This window comes from Danio rerio, chromosome 20 (genome assembly GCF_052040795.2).
Source record: "Danio rerio strain M-AB ecotype USA chromosome 20, GRCz13ab, whole genome shotgun sequence".
NCBI classification, from domain to species: Eukaryota; Metazoa; Chordata; class Actinopteri; order Cypriniformes; family Danionidae; genus Danio; species Danio rerio.
In genome coordinates, this window is record NC_141040.1 from 861,250 (window position 1) to 876,756 (window position 15,507).

General features: G+C 39.7%; 4 protein-coding genes across 8 annotated transcripts in view; 2 read left to right on the plus strand and 2 right to left on the minus strand.

The window, feature by feature from the left end:
- The window catches only part of impg1a (interphotoreceptor matrix proteoglycan 1a), a 37,403-nt gene extending 35,170 nt beyond the window's left edge, over nt 1-2,233 (minus strand). The window contains exon 1 of the mRNA XM_087297942.1: nt 2,198-2,233. The gene's annotated coding sequence lies outside the window, so the exon portion shown is untranslated. The remainder of the gene's footprint in view (nt 1-2,197) is intronic.
- Nucleotides 1-15,507, minus strand: part of lats1 (large tumor suppressor kinase 1) — a 777,671-nt gene that overhangs the window by 313,336 nt on the left and 448,828 nt on the right. The window lies entirely within an intron of this gene.
- Nucleotides 1-15,507, plus strand: part of nt5e (5'-nucleotidase, ecto (CD73)) — a 190,374-nt gene that overhangs the window by 149,904 nt on the left and 24,963 nt on the right. The gene's annotated exons all lie outside the window — the stretch shown is intronic.
- On the plus strand, nt 1,522-12,695 carry mei4 (meiosis-specific, MEI4 homolog (S. cerevisiae)). 5 transcript variants are annotated; one of them, NM_001160013.2, is given in 5 exon segments: nt 1,522-1,711; nt 3,396-3,629; nt 5,315-5,772; nt 8,354-8,488; nt 12,339-12,660. In NM_001160013.2, coding segments are annotated over 5 exon segments (1,086 nt in total). In that variant the 5' UTR covers nt 1,522-1,680; the 3' UTR covers nt 12,567-12,660.

Here is a 15,507-nt window from a genome sequence, read left to right on the forward strand (position 1 = left end):
CAGAAGAGCACACCGGGTGCCGCTCCTGTCAGCTAAGAACAGGAAACTGAGGCTACAATTCACACAGACTCACCAGACTCACTTCTGCTGACACATTCGGATGCTCGGCTCACAATTTGCGAACGTCTGGGTTTTAGGTGCATGTTTGAACAGATATTTACACATAATTAATAATAAAAACATCTAAAGATGTCGATCTTGGTGGGTTTTTTTTTTAACACAACTACTTTTGTTCTAAATGAGCGTAAAAAGTTAGAAAAGCAGTCGAATGCTTTCATTATAATGTTAGATGTTTGCATTTTTTAATCTGCACCTCTGTTATTTAATGTTTTATTCAGAATGTGTAAGTTGTACAGTAAAGAAAAGATTAATGAGATTTGAAAATTTAATTCTTTTTCTTTATAATAGCTGTTACTTTTAATAAGCTGAACTGTTTGCTTAATTGTTTTATTTGTTGCTAAAGTATACTATTTATTTTTGTAAATAATAATCAAACATATTACTGACTGATTTACAATTAAACAGGTCCAGATGAACATGTGTAGTAATTTGGGGATTTTGGGGGTGGCGGTATTTTCACACCCCATAGTTGACAGATATGATTCACACACTACGGCCAATTAAGCCCACCCAATTGCCCAACAACGCATGTGAAACCCACACGCACACAGAAATGTCAACTGACCCTCCTAGGCTCGAACCAGGGACGATTTTGCTACACACTGCGCCAGTGCCACCACTCCAGCTAATATTCTCAATTTTTTACTTACCATCATTTGTGTACATACATTGGCTAAAGCTGTGTTTCTCAACCACGTTCCTGGAGGAGCACCAGCTCTACCCATTTTCCTTGTCTCCTTAACCAAACACACCTGATTCGCACCTGATCAGCTCATTAGCAGAGACTGAAAGACCTGTAATGAGTGTGACAGACAAAGGAGACATCCAAAACATGCCATGCTAGTGGTCCTCCAGGAACGTGGTTGAGAAACACTGGATTAAAGTGTGCTGTTAATCATCAACATCATGTTACATCCATAGCACGCTTCACATTCGTTACATGTTGTATATGCAGCATCTTTCTGCTTTTCCGTTCTTATTAAATATGTTTAATAGCACATCAAAAAATAAAACGTAATCTAAAAATAGTCGTCTTAAAAGCCACGTTACCGTAGGTCGACCTACAGACTTGTACTATTCATTATTATTCTTTTACTTTAACTAGTGCTAATAGTTTTTATTTTTCAAAATTGAATGTACTTCTCAGATTTTCCAGAGATGGGTTGCGGCCGGAAGGGCATCCTCTGCGTAAAACACCTGCTGGATAAGTTGGCGGTTCATTCCGCTGTGGCGATCCCAGATTGATAAAGGGATAAAGCCGACAAGAAAATGAATGAATGAATGAATGTACTTCACAGACAGTGTGAATAAGTGTGGATTCTTTGGAAAATTACGGCTGGTTCTCTTTAATTAGCGAATATTAGTTAATGGGCGGGGCGTTTGCGTGGAGGGCGTGGTTATTCTGTTTAACGTCTGATTGCACTCGCCAGCGTTTAGCATCGATTTATCAATGGATTTTCTAGAAAAAAACGTTTTATTCGAGCTTCGTGCGACATTTATTAATAGCAACAAACCTCATATAAGTGTCTCATGCTAACTGTTGATTGAAGAACAAGAAGAATGGAGGGGAAATCTGCCTCGTGTCCTGAAGGTAACGCTAAAATCAGACAGACAGGCTAACGTTATTATCAGGATACAGATGAATGATTATATGTCTGATCATCCTCACAAAATATACTGTCTCAGCAGTTAATAAACTGTTATTAAGTGGTTAAAGTGATTTATCATTAGCTTATTTGCTTTTAAACTGTTAACTGTTCAGTTCTGTTGTAAGTTAGCATGGGTTCATTATTAGCATTCGTGCAAGACATTATTTCCAGCCTGGACATTTTATGGTGGCAGCTGTGTCGTAGAGTTATTGTTAATATTATTATTATTATTATTATTATTATTACAGATATTTATGTTTCCTCATGTTACGTTATTGACTTTGTGAAACAGTTCACTATAGTAACGTTATCCGTAGCCTAATAATTAAACTTAATCGTCTGCCATGACATATCGTTCTGATAGAGCACATTATTTAGAGTTTCCTACGATTTAAAAAAGATATATTTGTAAAATTACATTGAAATACATACAACAAGCTGAACTCTGGAGTTTTCCTTCGTGTCTCTGTCAGCCTCTGCTGGTGGATGCCGGAACTACATTCTTGTGGTACTACAGTACATAAAGACGTTTCAAAGCGTTATAAAGCTTTAAAGACATATTTGTAACGTATTTCATGACATTATGCAAGTTAAAGTAATTTTTAGTGAAGTAAACATTCTTAAATGAGCGATTCCAGCGTCATGGATGTGATATTTGCAGGAAAAAAATTAAAACTAAATTCACAAAGAGAGAATATGTTGACTTTATATTAAAACATCTGTTTATATTTTCCAAAACTACTAATCAGTTTTGAGATCAGATAAATATAAATCCGTAAACATTTTTTATATTTTACATGAGGAAAATAAACATGCGCTTGTGATGTGACCAATAATACCCATAGTTTGTAGAAATTTTGTGTATTAAACTGCACAACCCAAAAGAAACAATGCTAATCAAGAGGATAAGAGTCGCTCACTATAGAACAAACATGACTGATTTGATTTTGTTTGGAATTGTTGCATTTATGAGGAAAAAGCGAGGTTATGGATATATGTGTCGTGTGACTTTGGTAAATCAAATATAATAGTTTGAAAACACTGACAGAGACATTTATGAGTGTTTCTAAAGTACTGTAAAACACAAAAAATGCAGAAAGTTTCACTATTTTGGTGTAAATGTAATTTTTTTCAAGGCAAGGTTGATGTTTGCATTGAATTGCTCAAATATTAAAAAGGTTTGTTACACAAGGTTCCTCTAAAAACATTGGGTTTATCATAAGACTTGGTATTGCCAAAAGTTTCCCACAGTTTTAAAGGAGTTAAAATGTAAACATGTTCTCCCTATGTTGGTGTGGGTTTCCCCCGGGTGCTCCGGTTTCCACCACAGTCCAAACACATGCGCTATAGGGGAACTGATCAACTAAACTGGCCGTAGTGAATGAGTGTGTGTGTGAATGAGTGTGTATGGGTGTTTTAATACACAGTAACATTACATTGTCTGTGAATTTGTTTCAAATTTTTATTTGTCTCTTTCATGATTGCTGATAAGTGTTATTATAAATTAATATGATTACCTGAACGTAAACTAAAGCTATTTTATTGAGTGTGTGTGCTTCTGTGTTCACTAGTGTGAACTATTGGACTAGCTCTTGGTTGTAATGAATTGTTTCATTGTCTCTGCAGGAGTCGTGAGCTGGTACATCAGAACCTCCAGACTGGCTGTGGCTTTGGCTATTATCAAACTCAGGCCACCAGGAGGAGCCAGACAGTTCACTGAGTCTCTGGCTGAAAGACTCAAACGGCAGGATGAAAGCTGGAAGTCTAAAGCTGAAGGTCTTCATGAAGATCTGCTGCATCTCAGACAGGAGCTGCTGCTCACACGCACACTGCTGAGGAGCAGCGCTGGACAAGCACCTGGTAGGGCTGTCTGAACATCTCTGTCAGATTCATTCAGTCATGAGAGAGAGAATAAAAACTACAAGACTTCACTACATTTTCTCAATATGTAGCAAAAAAAGAAAATCAGTCAAGCAACCAACCAACCAATTAAACAAGCAATTAATCAACCATCCAATAAAAAAAACAATCAATCAATAAATTAATTAATAAATCAACCAATAAATCAACCAACCAGTTAACAAACAAATAAATTAACAATTAAATCAACCAAACAACCAATTAATAAATCAATTATACAATCAATCAACCAGCTAATTAACCAATTAATAAATCAATCACCCAATCAACCAGCCAATTAACCAACTAATAAATCAACCATCCAGTTAATTAGTCAGTTAACCAATTAATAAATCAACCATCCAATCAAAAAAACAATCAGTTAACCAGCCAATTAACCAATTAATAAAACAACCATCCAATCAACCAGTTAATTAACCAATTAATAAAACAACCATCTAATCAACCAGTTAATTAACCAATCAATAAAACAACCATCCAAACAACCAGTTAATTAACCAATTAATAAATCAACCATCCAATTAATCAGCCAATTATTAAATCAACCGTTTAATCAATCAGCCTATAAATCAACCAATTAACCAATTATTAACTCAACCATCCAATCAATCAACAAACCAATTAACAAATTAACCATCCAATCAACCAGCCAATTAACCAATTATTAAATCAATCATCCAATCAATCTACCAACTACCTAATTAACCAACTAATAAATCAACCATCCAATCAATAAACCAAACACTCAACTAGCCAATTAACCAATTGATAAAACAACCATCCAATCTACAAGCGAATTAACCAATTATTAACTCAACCATCCAATCAATCAGCCAATAAATCAATCAACTAGCCAACTAACCAATGATTAAATCAACCATCCAATCAATCAATCTACCAACCAACCAATTAAACAATTCATAAACCAACCAATCCAATCAATAAACCAATCAGTCCACCAGCCAATTAACCAAGTAATAAATTAACCATCCAATTAATCAACCAACCAGCCAATTAACCAATTACTAAATTAACCATCCAATCAATAAACCAATCAACCTGCCAATTAATAAGTTAACCATCCAATCAACCAGCAAATTAAACAACTAACTAATCAATCAACGATCCAATCAATCAACCAACCAATTAACCAATCACTAAATCCACCATCAGATCAATCAATCAACCAGCCAATTATTAAATCAACAATCTAATCAATCAATCTACCAACCAGCCAATTAACTAATAAATCAACGATCCAATCAATATACCAACCAGCCAATTAACTAATAAATCAACTATCCAATCAATATACCAACCAGCCAATTAACTAATAAATCAACTATCCAATCAATCAACCAATTAACCAATCACTAAATCAACCATCCAATCAATCAACCAACCAGCCAATTAACCAATTAATAAATTCACCATCCAATCAACCAGCAAATAACCAATTAATAAATAAACCATCCAATCAGTGAATCTATCAACTAACCAATTAACCAATTGATAAATCAACCAGCCAATCAATCTTTATTTATATGTACCCATCGAAAAAAGGTGGACAGGAACATGACTAATGTCACAGAAGGATGCAGATATTCTGTGTTTAGCATTCACAGGTCAAGAGATTGCCAAAGTGCTCTCTCAGGATGACACACGGGAGGTCAACTCTGGCACTTTACAGACATGCCTGCCTCCGACCCCTCCAAACAGCCAGAAGGTTCCTCCGAAAGATCGGCAGTGGCGCCAGGACCACAGACTGACCAAACACGTGCAGTTCCTTCAGCGTCTGAGTGGCTTACGCAGCGGTTTCGAGGAGTCTCTGTGTCAGGATGGTGATGTGGTTTGGGATTCAGTAGTGCAGCTGCTGGATTGTGTGGTGGAGGACTTCAGGCAGGCGCACACTGGACAGCCTTTACGTCACCCAGAGCAGCTGCATAACGCCATTCAGGTGGTGGCACAGACCCTGAGTCCAGGAGGAGCACGCCAGGGGTTTCCAGTGCAGCACTTCAGCAGAGTGGAGGATCTGTTAAAGGAGATGGTCAAGCTACTGCTAACCAACCAACAACTCAATGCGGTAAGAGAAACATTACCACGATATCATGCTTCATATCATTCGATTACTACTGACTATTTTTTGAGAATGCATTTAGGAATATTAGGATGTTTTAACCATTTAATTTCACCAACATCACCAAGGCAAATAGCTTTAATAGACGAAAACAAAAATATTTAAAATAAATATCTGATCTCTTCATAATAAAATAAACAGAAGTGTTAAAGAGACTCTTAAACCTGACTTGAATGTTACAAAGTGTGTGCAATGGTAAAGGCAGATCAACATCTGTAAGGTGTGAATACTAATGCTACAGTAAACCTCAAACATTGTCAACAACACATAATCAAATCTGAGCTTTAAGTAAAGGAACCAGCCATCATTATACACATACATCCTGCAGCATCACTAGTTTTAAACCTGAATGACTGCATGACCCCCTGATAAAACCTGATAGAAAAGAAACTAAAATAAGCACAATTTGGCCTCAAAAACATGAAAGCATGGATCATCCTGCCTTGTATCAGCGGTTCAGGCTGGTGGTGGTGGTGTAATGGTGTGGGGGAGATTTTCTTTGGGTCCATTAGTACCAATTGAGCATCAACGCCACAGCCTACCTGAGTATTGCTGCTGACCATGTCCATCCCTTTATGAGCACAGTGTCTCCATCTTCTGATGGCTACTTCCAGCAGGATAACGCAGCATGTCATAAAGCTCAATCATCTCAGACTGGTGAACATGACGATGAGTTCACTGTACTCAAATGGCCTCCACAGTCACCAGAGCTCAATCCAATAGAGTGGTGGATTTGCAGACACACTCAGCAGAGCATTTTGTTTGCTCTCAACAACTGAAAAGCATTAAATCTTCCCACAGTTGAGTGCTGTAATGTTCCATTAGCCATACATATGCTTTGATAGCTTATTTCAACAAACTGCCATTCGGCATGCCACAACCTGCAACATCAACACTATAAAATCAGTGACCATGAAGACAGAACACAAATAAACGCAATTAAATCCTGCAAGTAAAATGAACGGATGCTAGAATTGTCTTCATGGTGATAGAGGACACAATCATCTGTGTTAGAATGTGATTTTCAGGCGAAATTGACCACATTTGTATTTCTTCTATAGAAAACGGGAGCTGTGTTGACATGCCAGTTCCTCTGCAGCTGACTCACAGATCTGACCTGCTCAATTTTACTGTATATCATTGGCAGAGGACGTGACGTTGTGTAACATGCTGCTTATCCTAAGACAGTGGTTTTTAAACTGTGGTTTGTGTTCCACTAGTGGTACGCGGGCTTCCTTCTAGTGGTACGCGGATGAATATGTCATATGTACAGGCTACATATATTTAAATAAATAAAAAAAGGATTTGTATGTGAATATGATGACATAAATCCTATATTTATGAGGTCCAGGCAACATTTCCAGGTGGTGACAAACCAGGAGTTATTTCTTTTGTTTACTTTAAGAACAGTAACCTACCATTTTAATTTAAATGTTCTTAATAATAGGAACTAATATGCCTCATTTTTTAACTGTACAGAGCTTTAGCTGCTTTACTAGACCTAATACGCTTCTGTATTTCAATACTGCTTATTATGGTGATACTTGCAAAGACAATTTTTCCTGAGGTGGTACTTGATGAAAAACGTTTGAGAACCACTGTCCTAAGATATTCATGACTGATGGGTGGATATTTTTTCACTATTCTACATAGTTATAGGCCAAATCAGCAACAATGTCAGCTTTATTAATGACGGGTGTTCCAGTTGGGCACGGTGTGTGCAGTTTGCACAGATTCCAGTTCAGCACAGTGTGTGTAGCTCTCACAGATTCCAGTTCAGGACAGTGTATGCAGTTTGCACAGATTCCAGTTCAGGACAGTGTGTGTAGTTCTCATAGATTCCAGTTCAGGACAGTGTATGCAGTTTGCACAGATTCCAGTTCAGGACAGTGTGTGTAGTTCTCATAGATTCCAGTTCAGGACAGTGTATGCAGTTTGCACAGATTCCAGTTCAGCACAGTGTGTGTTCTCATAGATTTTGCATACAATTGGTCAGGGTGGAGTTTTCCCATAATGTTGCATCTTTGGTCTCAAGAACATTTTGTACTTGCAAGGTTACAAACGCCCATGTGGATTTCCCAAAACTGCATGTAAAATGATCGCGCGGGAGCTTGTTCTACATGCTACTTACGAGTCTTTGTCCATTTAATTAATGCATGTATTTTCCTTCGGCTTAGTCCCTGATTTAACAGAATTCGCCACATCAGAATGAACCGCTAACTACTCTGGCATATGTTTTATGCAGCAAATGCCCTTCCAACCGCAACACAGTACTGGGAAACACTCATATTCACACACTACAGCCAATTTAGTACAGTCATTTCAAAAATCCAGAAAAATAAGCAAATATGGAGTATCCAGAATGTTTAAACTCATAATTATCGCATGTAGATTAGCAGTACAAACATATTTACAGTGTTCGTGGATCCTTAAAATGTCTTAAAAAATGTCTTTGTGTTTATTAGCTGGTCAGTTTCATCAGTGTAGCATTCTGAAGAGAGTCTGATGTGTTGTCCTTCTGCTCTAGTTCTCAGTGCAGGACTCGCTGTCGGACTGTCTGCTGGCTCTGGGGGGAAACTGCTGTATCACCAGAACTCCACTCATTCAGCTCCTGATGTCTCAGATTATCCAGCTTGCACAGCAGCTAGGGGACGCCTGTGAGGTAGGGTACTGTACACACCCACCTTAGTTCCATGTAGAGATGGTACAGCCATCAATAAAGTTGTCACTTTGTGTCAGTCGCAGAAAACTGCTTGAAAACTTAAGATGCACATAGGAAAGCGTGTATATTTACAAATGAAATGATCAGACGAAGCATGAAATATTTTGTGTTCATATTGTCAAAGTCAATATTGAAATCACTACTTTCTTTTTTTAAATTTGCGTTTCTATACTGTCCCAACCTTTTCTGATTTGGGGTTGTTTATTTAACCGATTAAATCTCAAGGAATTATAATAAGATAGGAAATTAAAGCTAGGCTATCAGAGCAAAAAGCAGAGGCAGATGGATGAGGCAGAACTGTTTTGTTTGCTCTCACCAAGTTAAAAGCATTGAAGCTTCCCATAATTGAGCGAATTGAGTGATTGAGTGAGATCTTTGGAAAAGGCCCAGTGAAGGACCCACCCAACCATGTTCACATGTCTTGTCTTTTCCACATGAAAGCTTGTAATTTCTAATGGAGGCGCTCGGCTTGTGCGCACATGTGTGAATACCAACGAGGGTAAAGACAATCAACTCAACCTACGCGACTAAGACCAATAAGGGTAAAGACAATCGAATCAACCTATGCGACAAAGACCACGAGGGTAAAGACAATTGACTCAACCTACACGACTAAGACTAACGAGGGTAAAGACAATCGACTCAACCTACACGATTAAGACCTACGAGGGTAAAGACAATTGTCTCAACCTACGCGACTAAGACCAACGAGGGTAAAGACAATCGACTCAACCTACACGATTAAGACCTACGAGTGTAAAGACAATTGACTCAACCTATGCGACTAAGACTAACGAGGGTAAAGACAATCGACTCAATCTATGCAACTAAGACTAACGAGGGTAAAGACAATCGACTCAACCTACGCGACTAACACTAACGAGGGTAAAGACAATCGTCTCAACCTATGCGACTAAGACCAACGAGGGTAAAAACAATCGACTCAACCTATGCGACTAAGACTAACAAGGGTAAAGACAATCGACTCAACCTACGCGACTAAGACCAACGAGGGTAAAGACAATCGACTCAACCTATGCGACTAAGACTAACGAGGGTAAAGACAATCGATTCAATCTACGTGACTAAGACCAACGAGGGTAAAGACAATTGACTCAATCTATGCGACTAAGACTAACGAGGGTAAAGACAATCGACTCAACCTACGCGACTATGGCAGACAAGGGTAAAGACCATCGAGAAGCAACACCCTACAGTAGGCTTTTCTATTTATTAATTTCACAATGTGTTAGCAGTTCATTCCTGTCAACACACGCTCAAACAACACTTGCAGAGAGCAACGCAACACTAACAACCTACACCCAATCCACATTTCATCACTCACACACTCATCTGTCACACTCATCCCAGCACTTGCAACACGAATCAGATCTTCAGATACTGGCCTTGACTGAGATCTGGATTCGTTCCTAGGACTCAGTTCCGCAATTTTATATTCACCCACACCCCCCGCCCCATTGGGAGGGAATGGCTTTCTCATTTATAATGATTGAAAATACTTAAAATATTCTGACTTTACCAATAATTGCACATTTGTATACCATACAGTCTATCTCTTCTCCAGCTAAGTTTCACATTCTGGTCATTCACTGTTCTCCTGGTCAGTTGGGTGCATTTACTGAAGAATCAGATGGGCTGCTGTCCTCGTTCCTCGATGTCGACATCCCACTTATAGTATTAATTGACTCCAATATTCACTTGAACAAATCTCCCCTTACATTATTCAACCTCAACCAGCTTACCACCACATGTACACATAATCAACTTGACATTATCTAACACTAGACTTTGCTCTTCTGATAAAGTCACGGTTAAACCATTGCACACTTCAGACTACTTCAGCATTACCTTTGACTTAATGCTTCTTACAATCACACTGCCAAACTCCCAACCACTCTTCAAGATGCAATCTGCACTGTCTGTCCTCCACACATTTCTCCTCTACTGGGACAAGACAGAGAACATGAGAATGATAAATATCCAGATTAACGACGTTGACCGCAGCTGTGTGGAATGATCAATGCAGTGTTTCCCAATCCTGTTTTTGGAGGCACACCAACACTACACATTTTCAGACTCTACCTAATCAAACACATATGAGAATCCAAAACCTGCAATTAATAGGTCAGATAAAAGAGACATCCAACATATGTATGGTTGATGTGCCCCAAGGAACAGTGTTGGGAACACTGTTATAATGAACAGGATAGCAAGAGAGTGGGGAAGTAGTCAATAACAAAATGAAACTGACATTCTCCAGCTTGCGTTTCTGTCTGCTACACTCTCGTGAGTATGAATGGAAGTCTGTGGGGTGAAGTGCAGTGTGACCGTGGCTTTAGTTCCTCTTCATGGGAACTCTGATGTTTGTCTGGAAGACACTTTGGGAGGACGGTAACTGACCAATCACTCTGAATAGTAAGAAAAATGGGCCAATGAATGCCAATGAGTTGGAAGAGCTCCTCTCCGCAGGTGCCAGCGATTAATCATTAGTTGAGTATATAGCTGGCGCGTGCAGAGTGAGCCTTAGATTTTCACTTCTGAGCCTTTAACTAAGAGACTTAAAAGTTACATATCTGCCAACCTGATTTCACTGAGAAACCAGTCCTTCTACCAGTGCGGGTGACGACATGACAGCAGCGGTCTAACTGGGCTTCTTTCCCCGTCCTCTGATTGTCCCGCTGGAAGATAAAAGAACTGCATCACATATCTGAGGGTTCAGCATGTTGAGGAGGTGCTCACGAACAGTTCTTGCCCTCACTGCGGTCGCGGTGTACTCTAGCATTAGGGTGCGGCAGCCCTGCAAGCCGGTTAGCACACAGGCAGGCCCGAGAATCACATTGGGGGCTCATCCGTTGCCTTTGGGCTCACGGACCCCTCACGCTTCGTCAGTTAGCTCTGTCCAAGCTTCGAGTGAGAGTGCCGGTCCATCCTTCGGGATGGTTGTGCTCTTAAAAGATGACACCGGGAACCTGATGGCCAACGCTGCATCAGAGGGTGGGCTAACATCGGTGGTCTACCGATTTCCATGAAGAGGAATGTCTCGGTTACAAATGTAACCCTCATTCCCTGATGCCATAGCAGCCTCCAGCTGTTAGCTGAGTGTTCGGCTCTTCAGCAGGCTAAAAATCTAAGTCTTCCTCTGCACGCGCCATCTATATACTCTACTAATGAATAATCTCTGGCACCTGCGGAGCCGAGCTCTGCCAACTCACTGGCATTAATTTGCCCGTTTTTCGTACTCTTCAGAGTAATTTGTCAGCTAGCGTCCTCCCAAAGTGTCTTTCAGACACACGTCTCCGTTCCCTATGCGGGGAACGAGGGTTACATTCCTAACCGAGATGTTCTATGCTAATGAGGGAGAGATGCTCACTATAGTAGCCAGGGCTTTCACCCTTTGATGACTCGTACAAAGGTAGAATGTCAATCAAACTGTGTCTGCAGACTTTTTTTTATCAAGTCTGATGATAAAGTCTGATTATAACAAATAAAATTAAGACTTTTTTACCATTAAGAAGCTGCTTATATTCACACAGTTGCCACACAATGCATGATTTTTGCATAACAGCTCTCCTATTATCCAAGATAATGTCAGCCACCTTTAATGTTTTTAAAAAATTTTAGCAGGTGACACAAAATGTATTCATAATTCAAGAATCACCTGTACAGTATGTCAAAACATCTGGAGAAATTAGATTTTGCTGCTGTCATATTTGTTTGAATGGGTAATGAATATATTGAGTCAAAAACTCAATGGTTTTGTCTCCTGCAGAAATCCAGAGAAGAGCATGAGCATCATCAGGTGGACTGGGTCTGCTATCAGAATTCCTTCTATCTGTTCTGGCTGCTGGAGCGTCTCGCACAGGACACAGATAACAGAGTGAACCAGGAGCTTGTGGTGAGGCTGGAAACTAAAGCGTTCCCGCTGGCGGATGAGTTTTCCCTCTTCTCTCTGTACATGTGGCGTATCGGGGGGCTCTTCAGGGCTGGAGACTCGTGAGCAGATGTGAGCTCACTGCTGTCATTCCCAGCATCTGCTTCTTTTTATGTTACACGCCTGGTCTTAAACAACCAGTAAAATATTTAAAATGCTTTGCTTTACTAATAAAAAATACCTTTAGAGATCTTATAGATGTGTCAAACTCTGCTCTATAACAATCCAATTCAGTTGAAGTCAGCTTTATTTGTATAGCGCTTTTACAATGTAGAGTGTGTCAAAGCAGCTTCACAAAGAAGATTATAGTGAACTGAAATGGTGTCGGTCCAGTTTTCAGTGTTTAAGTCTAGTTCAGTTCAGTGTGGTTAATAATCACTACTGAGAGTCCAAACACTGAAGAGCAAATCCATCGATGCATATATTCGCCCTATAGACTGATTTCACGCGGCCGCCATTTTCAAAAGCGAAATCGAGGCTGCGGTGGGAAGAAACCCGGAAGTATCATTGGGAGTTACATAGGAATGTTGTGTAACTGGCTGTATATCTTATCAGCGAAGAGAAAGTGACACAAATTTATAATTTCTCCGCCTTCCGGGTGACCCGAAGGTCCGTTCTGAATGAATGGTGAATGTAAAAAGGGATATCAGAGCTCATTTTCAGCTCAGTTAAGGGAAATGGCACTAGTTAGCTAACGTTTTCTTTCCCAAACACACGTTTTAGATGCTATTCATCAAACTCGAGTTAATAAACTGATTCTTTCACTATATTAGACTCGTCACGATACTGAATTAAAAGAAAAACCGGCAATTTCGCGCTAACATTTAAGGCAATGTTGATGGCTTTCTTGAAACGGCGCTGATTTGCCATTGTGTTCACGTGTTCAACAGAAATGATTGTGATTGGCCGAGAAGGTCATCAGTTCACCCACCGCTGTTTACTGAGCACAAACACAGACGAGCCGAGCGATCTGCTTGATGACTCGACTGATCTTGACGGCTGCTTCGCGCTTCAGTCTGTGTGTCTGTGTTTGCACTGGGTGAAGAGCGGTAAACTGAGCACAAACCAAACCCAGATACACGGAGACGGAAGTGCGAAGCCGTGAAGATCAGTCGAGTCATCTGTGCTCAGCAGCGCTTCCATGTTAGCGGGAAATAGCCGGGTTTAAAACTTCAGGACCAGGACAACACTATCACAGACAACACGAGGGTGTGTTGCAGAGGACTGCAGTGATTATCACTCACCGTGTAACATAAGCTAAAGCTGAAGCATTCTCACAGTGTTTAACTGGTGCCATGAGCTGAAGCCTAGGAGGACACTTAAGCGCATCACTGAGATTGTGATCTTGTTAGATGCTAAATTGCTTTTAATTGTTTAAAATAAACTTACTGAATAATATTAAAGTGATGGTTACCACATTTTTGCATTTTGAAATCTCTGCAACAGCTGAAGGTTTATAGTACACAGCATGTTACTGCAATGTTTGCAGTGCTGGACCTATACTTCCGGGTTTCTTCCCACCGCAGCCTCGCTTTGATTCTTTAAAATGGCGGCCGCGTGAAATAAGCGTATTAAACCGGCGACCTTCCGCATGGGAGTCGGGTGCTCTAACAAGGAGGCTAAAGACAGTGGCCTCTAGCGTCTGGCCCTAGAGCACCTTTAGAGGTCAGAGGAGTGAGGTTTACCTGCACAGCACTTCACTAGCTGGCCTCCATTACACACACGTCATCATCGTGATCTCTTGCTTCATATGAGATTAGACGATGGCGACTGCTGTAGTTATTCCAGTTGTGTTCATTTGAAATATTAATCTTCAGGAAATCACTGAAGACATGTATTATGTTATCATACCGATCTAATGTGGCAAGAGATCAGGTCCGGATTGGCTAATCTGGAGGAACGGGAGAATTCCCAGTAGGTGTGTCTGTTTTTGGGAGCGATAGCCGGTGTCCCTAGCTGCTTGCACACACTTTTTTCATTCATTTATTTATTTGATCGTAGCCTCACTCTTTTTATTCATTATTTTACCGCAGCTCTGCTCTTTTTATTTATTTTCTCGCAGCCTCGTGAGCAAAATGCAGCCTGCAGGTTAATGATGAACTATCATTCGACCCCAAACAGCGGCACCTTAGTGAATATAAGAATTTGAATAATTAATATTAATGAATATTACACCTGCTCAATGAACATTTTATTGATCCTGTTTAATAAGTTTCCCAACCCTGGACCTGGACACACACCAACAGTACATATTTTGGACGTCTCATTCATTTCAGATTTGGACTCTCTTCTAAAGTTCTAGGTGTGTTTGATTAGGAGGTGTTTATAGAATACAGTGTACTGTTGGTGTGCCTCTAAAAACATGGATGGCAAACATTGATCTTAGGGTGTGGCTGAACTTCGTTGTTTCATATTTTATTATTTTCTATTCTGACATCTTGTTTTTGTTTCTGCGAGTGATTCTGCTGGTGTACAGCATCATTTAATTCTGCAGTTACCCCACATATTTGGACTCTTTGACGTGTGGACTTGACAGAAATGGGAAATTATGCAGTACAAATACTTCATCACTGTACTTAAAGATTTTTCTAGTATCAGTACTTTACTCCACTATTTATTTTGATAACTTTTTACTTCTGACATTTTTACACAAATAATGTGGACTATGCAGATGAGATGGAGATGGAGCGAGTCTGTGATTTTAACATGACTGATGCTGCCCTGTTTACAATGTAATAAGAAGACACATTTTGCACGATTAGATCACAGGTAAACGAGAGACACTTTCCAGTTCAAAAATATGCCATTAAGGTTGAAGTCTCCACTTCTGATCGTTCTGCAAGGGATTTCTCTGGTCTTTCAATCTAATACCAAGAAAAACTGCTTTTTTTCTAAAGATTTGTACATTTAGTTCTAAAAAAAATCCATTACTCTATAACAACTATATGCTCTGAGATTTATTTCCGTTGAGTTCATATTTCCTAATACGGACTTTCAGTTTTATTAA